This window comes from Oryx dammah, unplaced genomic scaffold, assembly GCF_014754425.2.
Source record: "Oryx dammah isolate SB20612 unplaced genomic scaffold, SCBI_Odam_1.1 HiC_scaffold_2, whole genome shotgun sequence".
NCBI classification, from domain to species: Eukaryota; Metazoa; Chordata; class Mammalia; order Artiodactyla; family Bovidae; genus Oryx; species Oryx dammah.
Window position 1 is genome coordinate 69,266,601 of NW_024070186.1, and position 17,160 is coordinate 69,283,760.

At 37.7% G+C, this 17,160-nt stretch overlaps 1 protein-coding gene across 1 annotated transcript; it reads left to right on the top strand.

Annotated features, from left to right (window-relative positions):
• The first annotated feature begins 15 nt into the window (after positions 1-15).
• Positions 16-16,028, top strand: NDUFB5 (NADH:ubiquinone oxidoreductase subunit B5). The gene is made up of 6 exons (XM_040251451.1): positions 16-259; positions 7,728-7,816; positions 9,062-9,128; positions 9,931-9,992; positions 11,518-11,624; positions 15,357-16,028. Exons 1-6 carry the CDS (start codon positions 136-138, stop codon positions 15,475-15,477), a joined length of 570 nt encoding a protein of 189 aa, XP_040107385.1. The 5' UTR covers positions 16-135; the 3' UTR covers positions 15,478-16,028.
• Positions 16,029-17,160: the final 1,132 nt, after the last annotated feature.

Here is a 17,160-nt window from a genome sequence, read left to right on the forward strand (position 1 = left end):
GCCGACCTGGAGGCGAGAACGGGAATTGACTTTGCCCTCAGTCAACATGGCCCCCTTCCGGCTTCGCCCTCTTTGGAAGATTGGCTTTCTCGGCCTCCGTTACTCTCCCCCGCTGTTCTCTTGCCCTTAGTAGCCATGGCGGCCATGAGTCTTTTGCATCGGGCTTCGGTTTCTGCAGTGGCCGCTCTGTCCGGCCGCCGTCTTGGCACTCGACTTGGATTCGGAGGCTTCCTCACCCGTGACTTTCCGAAGACTGTCGGTGGGTATTAGCTCTGGGAGAAAGCGAGATTAGGGAACGCGGGTGGAGAGATGGAGGGCTCTTCCCGGGTGACCTTGGTGGAATCCGGAGGGAGCCGGGAATAAACTGAGGACTTGGGGTTTGTGAGAAGGAGCATGGGCTATGTGAGGAAACTGAGGGCTTTCCTGAAGTAATCAGGTCGATCGTATTTAAGTAATTAGAATTTTTGAGACACTTTGTCATTCACCTATCCTGTTGCTAATTTGTGGATGAAGCTGAGGTTAGAAAGAGATTAGAAAGCAAAGAACTAAGACCTCTGTTTCTCAGGCACACGGTTCTTTGCATTTTGCACCTGCGCTAGATTTTACTCTCACAAGGTGGGAAGTCATGTTGCTGAGGATTCTGCCGATGCTAATTCTAATATATGGTCAGGTGGAGAGCTCGGGACTAACTTATTCTCTAGGCACAGTGATTCGTCTTCATGATACTTGCAGGTGTCCACGAAAATGTTTTCATTTACATTTCTTTTAAAATCAGAAGGTAAAGGACTGTAATGTTAATGCGTATGTGATGGTAAATCTAGCCTGAATTGTATTCGTTTTATATCAATGCAGTCACAAAATGATTATTTTTAATGTTTGGTTAGAGAGGAAGGGACCTATATGAAGATCGTAGGTCTTTTCCTAGGTCCTAGGAAAGTCAGGGCAGTCGTGGAAGGGTTATTTGGAGCCTCTCCAAGACTGTGGATTGAACTAAAGGGGAATGAATAATCATAATATTAATAGCAAAGCATCAAATGTTTTGCATTCAGTCTGTTTGAGTCCCTCTTGGTTTCTGCAAAGTGAATACAATGTTATTATCCCCATTTTACAGATGACGAAACTGTGACTCAATTATTACAAAAATAATTCACTACTGTATTAAACTGAATAATAATAATGACAGCTAACACTTATTGAGCATGTATTATGTGCTGGACACCATGTAGATATTAATGATACTCATTTAATCCCCTTGATCAAAAATGTGCTGTAAGCTATTTGTCCTATACAATAGATGTAGATACAGAAGTGAAATTTAAAGGCAGAAAGGTTCTTCTCCAACTTAAAAATATCTTTTTCTGTTTACTGCTCTTCTCCCAATTTAATTTGAGTTATGTCATTTCACAAGAAGAGGCATTATACATAGGGACTTAATGGAAAAATGATGGAAAGGACCAATGGTATTCAATGAATTTCCAGCAGGAATTTGAACCTGCTACAAAGCCACATGTGCTCACATTCCTTGACAAAAGTCCTTTGTAAATCTTTTCTGATTACACATATCCTCTTCACATACTCCCTGCTGCCCCGTAGTGTTTGATCATGCCTATCTGGAGATTCAGTTCAGTTCAGTCGCGCAGTCGTGTCCGACTCTTTGTGACCCCATGAATTGCAGCATGCCAGGCATCCCTGTCCATCACCAACTCCCGGAGTTCACCCAAACTCTTGTCCATCGAGTCGGTGATGCCATCCAGCTATCTCATCCTCTGTCGTCCCCTTCTCCTGCCCCCAATCCCTCCCAGCATCAGAGTCTTTTCCAGTGAGTCAACTCTTCGCATGAGGTGGCCAAAGTATTGGAATTTCAGCTTTAGCATCAGTCCTTCCAATGAACATTCAGGACTGATATCCTTTAGGATGGACTGTTTGGATCTCCTTGCAGTCCAAGTGACTCTCAAGAGTCTTCTCCAACACCACAGTTCAAAAGCATCAATTCTTCAGCACTCAGCTTTCTTCACAGTTCAACTTTCACATCCATACATGACCACAGGAAAAACCATAGCCTTGACTAGACAGACCTTTGTTGGCAAAGTAATGTCTTTGCTTTTGAATATGCTATCTTAACTTTCCTTCCAAGGAGTAAGCATCTTTTAATTTCATGGCTGCAGTCACCATCTGCAGTGATTTTGGAGCCCCCCAAAATAAAGTCTGACACTGTTTCCACTGTTTCCCCATCTATTTCCCTAAACGGAGGTAAAATTTCACTCCTAGATTCTGTTTATACACTACTCCCCATTCTTGAAGTTCTGGAAGGATCCTTGCAGGTAATCTACACCCTTTCTACTGAGAGCAGAAGGGGAAATAATAGCTATAAAGTGAGTGTTACTGTGTTTTAGCTGTGTACCTGCTTTCAAAGGTATTTTGCGTGTGAAGCCTAGTCTGTGACTGTGGAATAAAAGTTCATAATCTGCTTTATATTGTTTATGCCTGCCTCTGGGCTTCCAAGGTGGCACAGTAGTAAATCTGCCTGCCAGTACAGGAGATGCAAGAGATGTGGGTCTGATCCCTCGGTCAGGAAGATCTTCTGGAGAAGGAAATAGCAACCCACTTCAGTGTTCCTGCCTGGAAAATCCCATGAACAGAGAAGCCTAGCCGGCTACAGTCCCTGGGGTCACGAAGAGTTGGATGTGACTAAGCAGCTGAGCGCATGCAGGCACACCGGCACACACTCTCTGCCTCTCTGAGAATGTAAGATCCAGCAGAGCAGACAGCCTTGTCTGCTTTTGTTTCCTCTGGAGCCGGACTGCCTAGGTTTCAACTCTGGCTTCAGAATTCAATAATTCTGTGAATTTGGGTCATCACATCTGGGAAGTTAAGTAAAAGGCGCTTAATTACTCTGAACCTACAGGTCTTCAGCTTTAAAAATAGAGGATTTTTTTTTAAGAGAATTTTTACTACAAATGTGCTTATATTCTGTTGACAGGGAAATAAAACCAGTCTCATTCTCACTGACAAGTATTTATAACCCTGAGATGTGCTTCCGCATAATTTTGCATCTTTCTAGAAATGTTATTTTGAAGTAAACATCTCTTAGCATAAGAACTGTTTAAGAAAAAGAGTGATAATTTTAACTTACCTCAAAGGTGGTGGTAAAGAGTGAGTGGGGAAGGTCTGCAGCACTGAGCATTACCTTCTTCAAGGACCCCTTGGCTGCAACTTTCTTAAACTTTTAATGCTGCCACGTTATCATCACCCTCAGCACAGATTAAAGTATTCTATTTAATTAAATTATTAAATGTCAAACATCAATGGACTCTAGAAATGAGCTTAAGTTCTCTCCTCAGCTGCAGAGAACTTTTGTGTTGAAGGCTGATGTCGATATATTATGATTTGAAAACCTGAGAAGAGTATTAAAATGATTTTATAAACAAAGCAGTGTGGACTTAGTTCAGACATGGATGATGGGGCATGTTAATAGGTTCTAGGGACAGTTTTAAGAGGTGTAATTGTCAGAGAAGGCAGTGGCACCCCACTCCAGTACTCTTGCCTGGAAAATCCCATGGACGGAGGGGCCTGGTGGGCTGCAGTCCATGGGGTCACTAGGAGTTGGACACGACTGAGCGACTTCCCTTTCACTTTTCACTTTCATGCATTGGAGAAGGAAATGGCAACCCACTCCAGTGTTCTTGCCTGGAGAATCCCAGGGACGGGGGAGCCTGGTGGGCTGCTGTCTGTGGGGTCGCACAGAGTTGGACACGACTGAAACGACTTAGCAGTAGCAGCAGCAATTGTCAGAAAGGTAGAGGGTGTGTTTTCTGATACATCTGAAAATGGGGCTCTTGGAATAGGTAGGTGTTGAGAGAGAAGGCTGCAAAAAGGGAAGTCAGGACCACATTAGGGGAGAGGGTGAATACAAAAGGGCTTCCCAGATGAGCTAGTGGTGAAAATAAAAAACTCGCCTGCAGATACAGGAGATGTAAGAGACACTGGTTTGATCACTGGTTGGGAAGATCCCTGAAGGAGGGCACAGCAACCCACTCCAGTATTTTTGCCTGGAGAATCCCATGGACAGAGGAGCCTGGCAGGCTACAGTCCATGGGGTTGCAAAGATTTAGATATGAACGACTGAAGCGACTTAGCACATACACACTGAATACAAAGCCAAAGTATCTTAACAATTTGGTAGGCAGCCGAGAGTATTGAGCAGAAGAGCAGCATCAGTAGTATGCTTTAGGAAGATGCATCTGAATATTTGGTTGACTTATCAAGCGTGTTGATTACTTAAGCCAGTGAGGTGAAGTGAGCATGGAGAGAAATGGAAGGTTTGAATTTTAGAGTCAAGAGGCCTTGACAACTGATAGATGAGGTGTAGGAAGACAAATGAGATTTTTAGCTTGGGTAATGGAGTTGGTGGTACAGTTAACTGGGAATAGTCAGAGAATGAGGGAAAGAAAAAATTAGTTTGGGGGTTGTCTTAGAGACACACACAAAAAATCTTACATTGAACTATTTGATCCTCACAAGTATCACAGTTGTCTACAACATAACTTTCCTGAAGTTATTTACATTAAAAAAAATGGTTATTGAAACCTTGCTTCTACATACTTAATGAATACCTAATTGAGAAATTCCAAGCTTTAGAGAGTGATAGGAAATGCCTGTTTTTGTGGCAGAAGGATCTGAGTTCCAGAAATCCTGCCATCCAGCTGGTTGTAAGCAGTGTTCACGCTAATGATTTTAGACTGTAAGCAGATGGTCCTACTGTTAATATAATAACAAATGAAAAGAGTTTAGTACTATGAGGTATCTTTTAGAACAGTTAACAGTATAACAGTTATCTGGTACATTTAATGACATGAATATTTGTTGTTCAACAGTAGAGTAATTATATGTGATGAAAGCAAGAAGTTTACATTACTATTTAATATTGCTGGAATGCAGCCAGTCCAAGCTTTCTTCCATAAGTTTTTTTTCTGTTATAGTTTCTGTATTTGTTAATACTTGCATTCATAAACAGTTGTCCCTAAAACCCCACATAAAGTTTAATCCTTGTATGTATATTTGTGTGTGTGTGTGTTTCTGTCTGAGAGGGAAAGTTGAGACTATACTGTCTCTTCTGAATTCACTTTCAGAGCCTAAAGGATTCCCTCCCAACTTTTTATTTACTTAAGAAATGTAAATTCAGCGATAGGGAGCTCCTGCCACTTGCAGACACTAAAGAGCACTGGAGATACAGTACTGAATAATTCAGCTTAGCGCTTATTGTTCTAAAGGAAATAACCAAATGACATTAAAGAGAATAAGTAGGTGACCAGCTTTGGATAGGGTAGTCAGAGAAGACTTCTTTGAAGAGGTGACATTTGATTCTATCTCTGAAGGATGGAATGAGGAGGTGGCCATTCAAAGAGCCTAAGGAAAGGCTTTCAGGCAAAGGGGAAAGTAAGGGCAAAAACGTAAAAGCAGGAAGGAGTTCTTAATGATGGAAGGAAATCATTCAGATTGATCAGTAGGAAAGATATGTCTTTTTATTCTAAGAGGAGCCATCTGTCAGATTCTTTGAGAGAAAAGATCTTAGAAATCTTCTAGGCCAACCCCCTGTAGTATGCATTGTTATATTCCATTATTGACACTCAAATAACTTCAGAGTAGGTGTTGGAGAGGCAGTTCAGTTTTATTTTCAACTGCTAAAATTGTCAGAAACTTCTTTCTTGTATTAAGCTACAAATACTCTTTCACATATCGATCCTAGTTCCTCCTTTCAGTTCAGCACAGCCCTTGTCAGTTGACAACCCTCAGCTATTTAAAGACCCTTGTCTGGTCTCCATCCTGACTTCTTTTTTGTAGACCAGTAAGCTTCCATTTTTTCAGCAGGTCAGTTTCCAGCGTGTTTGCCATCCTAGTTGCCTAACTTGGGGCATGCTCCAGATTGTCCCTCTAAAACAGTGTACTAGAGGATGGACACACTTCAGCAGGTCTAGTTAAGAGGTGGGTTGAGGGCTCCTTCTGTTTTGACCCTGTATTTCTGGTACATCAGATTAAGATTGGATTACCTTTGAGTTTTTTTGGTAACCACATGACACCAGTGACTTTTCTTTTCCTTTATTTCTTTTTGCTTGCACCACAGGGCTTGCCAGATCTCAGTTCCTGGACCAGGGACTGAACCTGGGCCACAGCAGTGAAAGCCCAGAATCCTCACCACTGGGCCACCAGAGAACTTCCAACAATGACTTTTCTTAAGTTTGTGAGCAACTAAATTTCTGGATGGTTCAGGCAGGACTTCCCACTTACTATACTTAATCCTTTTAGATTCAGCCTTTTGTAAATGCAGTAGGAGGGATTTTGGGAGGATCCTGTTTCATCATTGGTGTGGTAGCCACTCTTAGAGCAGTAGCTCTGTAATGTCAGGAATACCATATCCACCTCATCTAGGCCATTCATAGAAATCGTGAGAGACCCTTTGGCAGGTTACTGCATAAGTTATCTGTACTTTTGGGTATGATCAGCCAGTTGCCCATTACCAATTTTATCTAACTTGCTACTTCTCTCGGTTTATAAGGTACCTTCCTTGTACTCCCCTAGACTCCACCAACCTGTCTAAAGAGGAACTTTACTTGGGGCCTGTTCTTTTCTGATACTGTATTCGTTTCTTTCCTTTGTTGTCCTTATAGATTTGTAATTTTGTTATCTACTTTTTCTCTCCCAGCCTAGGATCTATATACCTTTTATGCTATACACCTAGCAAAGACCTGTACATAGTGGGCACTTAAATATTTATTGAATTAGTGAGTGGTTTGTACTATTCAGTCCATGTTTTAAATCTCCTCCACAAAAATTTCTATTGTATCTTTCAAATGATTTATCAAACTACATACTTACCTTGTCAAATTCTCTTGTTATTTTAGAGGCCTTAGTAGTATGATTTATACTTAGTAAATTCATGCTAGCTTCTAATTCTCTTGTGAATTAACGTTCTAAGTTCATTGCAAGCTGCTGCAGGTAATAGCAAATTTTAAAAGACAGTTCTTGTTTTCAAGGTACTTACATTTCAGTGGGGGCAGTTAAAGCAGGTTTGCACACCAGTAGAGTATACAGCAGTTCAAAGGTAGGAGAGCTCTCACCTTAGTTGGGAAGCGTTTGGTTTCTTGGAGCATAAGATGTCATTTGGGTCTAAACAGTAAATTTCAGGAGGGGAGAGGTCATTCCTGACATTTAAGTTTGAGCAGTGGGTACAATCTTTCTGACATCTATTATGACTGAAATTCCTTTAATAGTTCAAATTCCTGCTGGATTGAATAATTATCTTTCCATTTATTTTGCATCAAATCCCTAATGTATATTGCCTCATCATATCAGACAATTTAAATTCTTTTGCAGCATTTATTACTGCAAATATTTATTGCAGAGATAAATAAAGAGCTCTGTGATCCACCAAGAGTCTCTGATCTTCCTACCTGCTACTGGAACAAATTCAAATAATCATTTAGATATTTTTGAATATCTTGAATATTGATGAATAAAAATGAAAATGTTGAATAAAAATAAGGAGAGTTAAAGTTTAGAACAGTACATCTTAAACACACATATATATTTTGGCAGAGAACGGATGCTTTATCATGATTCATATTAAACATTTATGCATGTATGTTTTCTTATCATCTGATTTTTATCTCCAAATATAACAATATATCCATATAAGCCTTGTATATAACAGGGTAACTTAATATTTTTAGCTCCTGTGCGACACAGTGGAGACCATGGGAAAAGACTGTTTATCATCAAGCCTTCCGGATTCTATGACAAACGTTTTTTGAAATTACTGGTGAGTTAAAACTTTCGTTGACTAAACTATGTATAAATAGGAATTTTTTTTTCCTATTTAGAAAACATCTTTCATTTTATAAAAGATTTTGTTTTATAAATGCATATTCCTTTTCTCAAAAAATATTGAGGTTTTGTAGTAAGGTCTGGTTTGTTATTGAATTTATTTTTAAATTAGTGAGACTTTCCTTTTTTCAAGAAAAATTCAGACATATCGGAGGTATAAATTGAACTATTTCTTTCTTCTGAAGATTATGGGGTTTTGAAATAATCACCTGTGTTCCCTGCCCCCCTCCCAGTCTATAAATATTAAAACTGAAAATGGATTCATTTGGTAATAATTATTTGTATTACTAAAATATTCCTTAAATTAGCAAAGAACTCATTGAAGGACTTCTTTAAATATGTAACTCCATTATTTTGAGATGATATTTTAATTCTTTGTTGTTTAGGAACATTGATCTCAGAGAGTGAAGCAGTATATTAATCATATATTTGTATCTCAAGACTCTATATGGAAAAGTAGAGACTTAGAAGGTGGAAGATTGTCCAGACTCTGCCACTGTTCCTAAAGCTGTGACCCACTGGCTGCCCCTTAGACCTTCCCCTGCCTCCTGTTGTACTTAATGCCCTTCTTCTTGCCGGTGGTTGACCTCCCCCTTTTTTTGTGATGACCAACTCAAACTCTAGAAATCATCTTCATCTTCTTATATTTTTATTCTTAATATAAAAATTTCTGGGACTTCCCTGGTGGTCCAGTGGTTAAGAATCCATCTTGCAATCAGGGAATGAGCATTCCATCCCTAGTCAGAGAACTAAGATCTCATGTGCAGCAGAGCAGCCAAGCCTGCGAGCCGCAACTAGAGAGTCCGTGCACTACAACAAGGTCCTGTATGACTCAAGGAAGATCCAGTGTGCCACTGCTAAGACTCGAAAGACACAGCTAAATAAATAAATGTCCCTTAATACATTGCTTTAACCAGAAATTGAAAAATCACTTAAATATATATTGCATTATACTTGTGAAATCTGACTTTTTTCTTTCATTTTTGATGCTAAATATAGGCATCTAAAAACTAGAGCAAAAGGAAATTATAGAAATACATCGCTTTATATCAGATCTCCAATTTGGCAAGTTTATTTTATATGAAATATAAGGAAATCATGTAATGAGGGCAGTTTGAGTGTGAGGAAAGATAGGAAACGGTTATGTGAAAACTTTTTTTTTCTTTTTTAATCTTAACAGAGATTCTACATTTTGTTGACTGGGATTCCAGTAGCAATTGGCATAACTTTGATAAATGTATTCATTGGTGAGTATCTTCCCCACCGACTAGACTAGTAAGTTTTTAAGACCTGTGTATATTAATATAGAAAAGAAATTTTGGATATTAGAAGGGAAAGTTCTTTAAATAAAAAACTTAAACATGAGAATTCATTTCAACCAAATCTTAATCTGCAGTAATGTACGGTGGTTCTTTTTCTAACTTTTTTCCCCAAAAAACCTTTAAGGTCACTGACTGTATAGACCACATTAAAGACCTGACTTCTTCCTCTTTCTCAAACCAGCTTTGATAAGTCTGAATGAGGAAAACAGAAATACAGGTGGAAAACAAGCTGAGGGATAGAACAAACTTTTTTATCCATCCTGGAATATAGAAAGTTATAATCTTCTTAAAAGAATGGATTTGTGAAAAAAAATTAAAAAAAAAAAAAAGAATGGATTTGTGAATGACAGTAAATACTAGGTTTTCCTGGGAAATTCTGCGTGAAGTACTTCTAAAACTTGAATCCTTGAATATTTTGCCTAGGAGGTTTAGGGAAACTGAGAGGAATAATTTGTTTGTTATTATATCTTGTTACACTAAATAAAAACAAAATGAGAACTCTTATATAATGCCTATATGCAAAGCCTTACACATAGAAGATATCTAAAAAAATATATAGTGAATGATTTTCCACCAGATTGAAGTGAATTTAAAATATTAGACATCTTCATTGCTATAAAACAAAAGGTTCTTTAAAACCACAAGAGATAGGTTTCTTATTTAAATAGTGAAAAATTAACATAAACTCTTGTTACTAAAGTTGAATATCAGTGTTTTCTCTTACTAGGTGAAGCTGAGTTAGCAGAAATTCCAGAAGGCTACGTCCCAGAACACTGGGAATATTTCAAGGTTGGTATAGGTCACTAAAAGTTATTTGCAGGGTTAGGTGCCTTGTCAATGTACTGGTTAATGGCTTAATTTAGCAGTTGTGATACAGTTTTAAATTCAGTTTTTTATATCAAGTAAATGATGCATTTTGTGTTCACTTTTTATAAGCAACTTCTTTGGGTAATTATCTGCATTGTAAGCTTCATGATTTTTTAAAGACCGACTCTGTACTGTGTTACTAACCTAGCATAGTAACAAAATTTATCCTTCGTTCTACACCATAGGAAAAATTGTCCTGATACTAATGCTGGCTATCATTTGTTGAATACTCACTGTGTAGCAGGCATTTTGATAGTGTTTTACAAATATTATCTCATTCCTTGTAAATAGTACTATTATTTTTCCCACTTTAAAGCTGAGGAAGCTGAATCTTAAAAGGAGGTAGGTGACCTGTTTCAGGGATAGGGTCAGTATTGGAACATAGAGGGTCTTGACTCCAGCACCTGCACTATGAATTAATCATTTTACCATACTGTCATTGCTACTAAGGTAAGGTGAGGTAAGGTGAAGTTGCTCAGTCGTGTCCAACTCTTTGCTACCCCATGGACTGTAGTCTACCAGGCTCCTCCGTCCATGAGATTCTTCAGGCAAGAATACTGGAGTGGGTTGCCATTTCCTTCTCCAGGGGATCTTCCCGACCCAGGGATCAAACCCAGGTTTCCCGCATTGGAGGCAGACGCTTTAACCTCTGAGCCACCAGGGAAGCCCACTACTAAAGTCCCAGATTAATTCTGTTACTTGTCTTTATTAAATGTTGTAGTAAGATGGCCTTGATTACAGTGTGTTTCCATGTTTTGTTATCTGAATGAATTATATTTTAGAAAAGAAATATTTCATTATTAAATCTTAAGGTAAAGCCATACAATTAGCTTATCCTTGTTTACTGGTAAAAACAGCTCCATTTTGGGATCACCAAACCCCAGCTTTTGCACTGAAATCTGCCACTTAAGATATTCAGAGCATAGTGCAATAAGAACGAGCACAAGTTTTTAAGTCAGACTGGCCTGAGTCCAGACACTGCAACCTAGTAACTGTACTGCTGCTGCTAAGTCACTTCAGTTGTGTCCGACTCTGCGACCCCATAGACGGCAGCCCATCAGGCTCCCCCTTCCCTGGGATTCTCCAGGCAAGAACACTGGAGTGGGTTGCCATTTCCTTCTCCAATGCATGAAAGTGAAAAGTGAAAAGGAAGTCGCACAGTCATGTCCGACCCTTCAAGACCCCATGGACTGCAGCCCACCAGGCTCCTCCGTCCATGGGATTTTCCAGGCAAGAGTACTGGAGTGGGGTGCCATTGCCTTCTCCGAGTAACTGTACAGTCTTGTAGAATTTGCTCACCTGTAAATGAAGACAAATACAGTATCTACAGAACGGATTACATAAAAGTGTTACTAATTAACCTGAGATGGTCCTTTTAGGAAAACAGTACACTGGAATAGTGATGTACTTTTTAGACACTAATCTTAAAACAAATTTTCTCTTGTAGCATCCTATTTCAAGATGGATTGCCCGAACTTTCTTTGATGCTCCTGAAAAGAATTACGAAAGAACAATGGCTATCCTTCAAATTGAAGCTGAAAAGGCTGAATTACGGTAAAAGAAGGGTGGGGGGTGGAATGCAGGGAAGAAACTCCTTGCCTACAGTTGCAAACCACAGGAAGAAATTTAATAAAACTTTCTTCAACACTGTAAGATGCTCTGTGTAAAAGGGTGACAATGGCGAGAGAATCTTCGCCATCTTTAGAATGGAGATAATGCATCGGAGACTAGGAGACTATTCGGGATAATATCTGTCAGATTACAAGGAATTCTCTTTTTGAAATGTCCTGACTCTTTTAAGTGCTAAGCAGCCCTCTCCTTCCCCTTCTCCCTGCGATTCCCTTTTCTTCTGCACCCAATATGATCCTTTAAGGTGACCACTATTTAATAATGATTTCTTGTATACATTCCTAGGAAAAATTTTATACATTAAAAATATATATTGTATTTATTATTTACAAAGTGTATCAACACAAATGGAATCCTGCTACCAACACTGTTCTGTGTGTTTTCTTCATTTCATGTAAATACATAGTCATCCCTTGGTATCTGTGAGAGTTTGGTTCCAGGACCTCCAGCAGATATCAAAAATCTGAGGATGCTCCAGTCTGTATAAAATGGTGTAGAACAGTCAGCCCTCCGAGGAGAGGGAGGGCCTACTGTATCTTGATGATCTTCCTGTAATAGCATATACTCCGTTCTTTCTCCTAGTTGCACTGCATGGATGTGCCTTAATTTTTTAAACCAGTAGGGGACCTCTTGTTGGTTTTTAGGCTCTCTTCAAGTTTTTTGATACTGTACATTGTGCTGTGCTGAATATCCTTATGCATGTATTCTGCATGTTTATTCAGTATATCTGGAATATAAATTCCTAGCAGTGGTTCTGTTAACCACTTGTTGTGCTTTAGTTTTGAAAAATGTATTTCTTTAGTTTCGGCTGTGCTGGGTCTTCTTTGCTGTGCAGGCTTTTCTCTGGTTGGTGACAAGCAGGGCCACTCCCCAGTTGTGGAGCATGGGCTTCTCATTGTGGTAGCCGCTCTTGTTGTGGAGCATGGGCTCTAGGGTGCGTGGGTTTCAGTAGTTGGGGCATGCAGGCTCCAGAGCAGTGGTCCAATAGTTGTGGCTCACAGGCTTAGTTGCTCCAAGGCATGTGGGATCTTCCCAGACCAGGGATCGAACCTGTATCTCCTGCATTGGCAGGCAGATTCTCTACCACTGAGCCACCAGGGAAGCCCATGCTTTACATTTTAGATAGCTCTTGTCAGATTCCTCTTTAAAAAGTTGTACCAGTTGTCTTTTCTGTCATCAACACATAGTAATTAGTTCTGTTTCTCCATACCTTTCCCAGTAAAGGAATTTATTAAACCTAAATATTTTTGCTCATAAGATAGTTGAAAATGTTATTTCATCATTTCAATTCTGTATTTTTTGGCGAAGTTGAGCATTTTTTCACTATCTATTGGTTATTTGTATTTCTTTTTTTAGGAATTGCCCATTTTTCTACTAACTTATGCATTGATTAAAATAACCTTTTGTTTTTGTTGCAGATTAGTTTTCTCTGGCTTGTCATTTGTCTTCTGACAGTGTAGAATTTTTTTGCAACATAGTGTTTTTATGTTTCAGATAACAAAAGTGCAGTAATACCTAATATATTTTGAATACTTACTAGATACTGATACTTTAATTACTTTATATATATTACTTGTTTAATTATCATTAGGTTTGTCAGTTGTTTTCTTTAGCTTCCGTAATTTTATGTCATGTATACGTCTCTGTGAGTAATAAGTAAATATACAAGTGCCAAATTATTTTTCTAATGTTTGCTCATATTTCCTTTTGCTACTTTTAAATATGATCTTATTTGAGATTTATTTTGCTATTTGGAGTGAGGTTTACATACAATCAAATGTACCCATTAAGTTCAGTGAGTTTTGACAAAAATAAACTGAAATCACCACAATCAGGTCATTTTGATCACCTAGTGAGTCTCTTTCCTATCCCTTCAGTCAGCCCCCCTTCCTCAACTCTTGACCCCAAGCTACACTGATTTACTTCCCATTTGTTCTGTTTTAACTTTGTAGTTTACAAAAATTGCTATGATATTGAAGAATATTTAAATGATTAAATGAACATATGATTAGCTTGTTTTCTGGATGTAAAATTACATATATATGTAGTTATCATATAGAACTGTCATTAAGTATTTAAGAGTGTGGAACAGCATTATGCCTCATATTTGGTTAACTTTGGACATTTTTGAACTTCAGACATATACCTTTGGTAAAACACAAGATTCTAAAATTTCTTAGACATATGGAGATCCTGAATAATTTCAAAACAAAGTAAAAATAAAAGCAGGACCCTGACTTTTTCCCCTAAAAGAAAAATGCCGGTGTGAGCATGGAATGGGGAGTATCTACAGTTTTTTAAAAAACACATGTTTAGGTGTGTAGCAAACTGAAGCATAAATGAAAGGCATAAAATAGGAAGGGACTGTCTTCCATGGGGAAATAACTATTAGTTTCAATCCTCCACAATTTTTAATACTCTCTTCTTGTATATATATACACAGTCACAAATGCTTTTTTCTGTTTTTTAATGAAATGGGAAGATGTTACACATATTTGTTTTATACCTTGCTTTTTTAACCTCACAGTGTATCTGCCCCCTCCTTTCCATGTTACTATTTACGTAGATTGCCCTCATTCTTTTTAACAGGTGCGTAGGCTGTCCATTATATGGTTGCCATAATTTATTTAACCAGTCTCTGTGATGAATATTTTAATTACTTTCATTTTGAATAATTACATTCTAAAAAGTAGAAAAGAAAAAAAGATTATATTTAATCCCCCCAAAAGAGAAATATATTTTCTTAATAAATATAAATATATTATCTTATACTACCACAAAGATATATTATCTGTCATAGATTGGGTCAGTAAGCTGGTTATGGTTAATAAAGTGAATAAATAACTATGATAAATTTCCAGTGATATAAAAAGTTAATATCTATGTAGTCTATAAAAATGGAAAGTAAAAGGCCTGATGGAAAAGGGATTATTCCAGGAATGTGTGGTAGTTTATACAAAGGCTTGGCTGTGAAAAAAATGAACATATCTTTCTAGAGCAGAGGTTATTCAGTTTGTAAAGAAGGCTGAGGACGGATAAGTAAATCAGAGTTGGAGAACGTTTTTCTTTATCCTGGTTTTCCTTTTCTTTACCAATATTGATGGTCTGTCCAGTGTTGACCAGGCTCAGTGTGATGTTGGTGGCTGGTGAATGAGATACCGTCCCTGCTCTCAAAAGGTCTGTCTTAATAGTGATGGGCAGCCAGTGTAGATGGCATGTGCGCTCCTCAGGAAGGCCTGTTCCTCTTTTAATTTCTAGCATTTGGCACAACAGATAGTCATAATAGTAGACATTCTGTAAATGATTCTCTTAACATTTAAAAGGCAAGAAGACAGGAAATGCATTACTGTTGTTCAAGTGAAAGTGATTTGCCCAGACAAAGAACCAAGAGAATTCATTATCAATTCAAGTGATGCTTGAGGGATTAAAAATAATATTCATTGGCTAACTACATAAGCAAGATAATAAAAGCCAAAATAAGTCCCCAATTTTGCTTATAGGTGTGTATCAGATATATGCATACACATGGATCTGTGGAGGGACATTATATTTTACACAAAAGCAAGACTCTCAAGTGGTTGTTCTTTACAGAGATAATTCATTAAATTTATAATTGGAAATTCTGTAATCACAACATCACTATTCTATTTCTTACAGATTAAAGGAGCTGGAAGTACGAAGATTAATGCGAGCAAGAGGCGATGGCCCCTGGTTTCAGTATCCAACCATCGATAAGGCACTTATTGATCATTCTCCAAAAACAACCCCTGACAACTAATCTTTCATTTCTCTAAGTACAAAGTATATTATCTTTAGGTGAAAATAAATTACTAAATATATTCTGTATTTTTTCTGTGTAATAAATGAAAGATCATTTTCATTGCTGTTTCTCAATATTGGTTCAGATTAAGGCTGTTTTGTGTGTGATTTCATTTTTTCCTCAGCTTTACTGAGGTGTAACTGATGAAGTTGTAAGATGTTTAAAGTGTACATCATGATGATTTGATATATATTGTGAAAGGCAGATTCAGGTTTCTGGTTTGGGGCTTTCAGTTTCCTCTATTAAGAAGGTTTAAATATGATAAAAAAAATTCAGAGAAATTGGAATTTGTGAACTCATAAAGGTATAGCTTCGAAGGATTAATGTTTTACTTGTCTGATAAATGGAAGTTAGAGAAATCTATGTTGAATATCGGGAAATATGCAGTTTCATACATGTGAGTGTTGTAGATACCTAGTTACTCAAGGGCAACTCAGAATTTTAAGTTATACAAATGTTGAATCAACTATATAAAACATTAATACCTTAATAAACAGTTTTTCAGTGAACACATCTCAAAGTTTAATGTTTTCATGGTTTTTAGCCATAAATTGTTCTTTTTAAATGTATACACGTGTTCATTTCTTTTTTAGATGCAATATGCAATACTCCTTAGGGTCTTTTTTTGTAAACACTGGAGAAGTTCCACAAGGTAAAATTATCACTCCAAAAATTGTGAAATGAGTAAAAGCTAAAATAATGGCTGTCATTTATTAAGCATTTTCTGTCTGCTGAGCACTGTGCTGAATAACTGAATTTATTCACATTGTTTTCAAAATGACTTTAGGAGGTACTATTACTTTCTGCATTTTACAGATGAGAAATTGAAGCTTAGAGTCTTGAGACACATACTTAATGCTTCAACTTCCAAAATGAACTTTTTGCTTCAAAAACTCGTTTTCAGTGAATAGCTTTTGAATACCCTTGTGCCCTAAGGGCTGTTTACAATCCAGCCGTCATCCTTTGGTGTGGTTGCATTTTCTTATTTCCCCAGAAGAGGGCTGCCTCACCCAGCTTCTTGCAGATTTTTTTTTTACTTGCAGATTTTGGTCTGAGGATTCCTGAAGCAATCGAATTACCACCTCATAATTCTGCCAGGGTACTTGAGAGAAGGATGTCCTATCCCTGAGCCCCTGCTTGCATGAACCATTCAGTTTTGTAGGAGAAAGGGAAGGAGCATAGAAGCAGAGTAAGCCTTGTCAGAGGAAATTGTTAATGATGCTGCACCTAGGTACCTTTATGTTCAGTAATTTTAGACTTCACATGTTATTTTTCAACATTAATAAGTTTTATTTTATTTTCTCCTTTCTATTATTATATATATAAACTTCTAGAAGATATAGAAAGTGTTACAAGAAATACTGATAATCCCACCATCCATAAAGAAATCTGAGAAATTTTCTTGAATCTTTTTTTTTTTTAGCATAGCTGGGGTCATATACAGATATAATGGAGAGATTTTTTAAAAGCAGTTTGAAAGTGTTTGTGGAGGAAGACGTTAATATATCTCCAGTGGGTCACGAAGATACCCACTGGAGATAAAGTGGTCATCATAGTAGACATTTTCCTCCGAAGAGTTTATTCTTCAGTACAGGCAATAGGCATTAAATAGGAAATTACATGCCTTGGGGAGAAAGGGGA

What these genes read in the sequence shown, in the direction of transcription:
- NDUFB5 (XM_040251451.1), top strand. Translation starts at nt 136, where the DNA reads ATGGCGGCCATGAGTCTTTTGCATCGGGCTTCGGTTTCTGCAGTGGCC. An exon ending in TTTGATAAATGTATTCATTG is followed by an intron (nt 9,129 to 9,930) that starts GTGAGTATCTTC and finishes TTCTCTTACTAG; the next exon opens with GTGAAGCTGAGTTAGCAGAA. An exon ending in GCTGAAAAGGCTGAATTACG is followed by an intron (nt 11,625 to 15,356) that starts GTAAAAGAAGGG and finishes TATTTCTTACAG; the next exon opens with ATTAAAGGAGCTGGAAGTAC.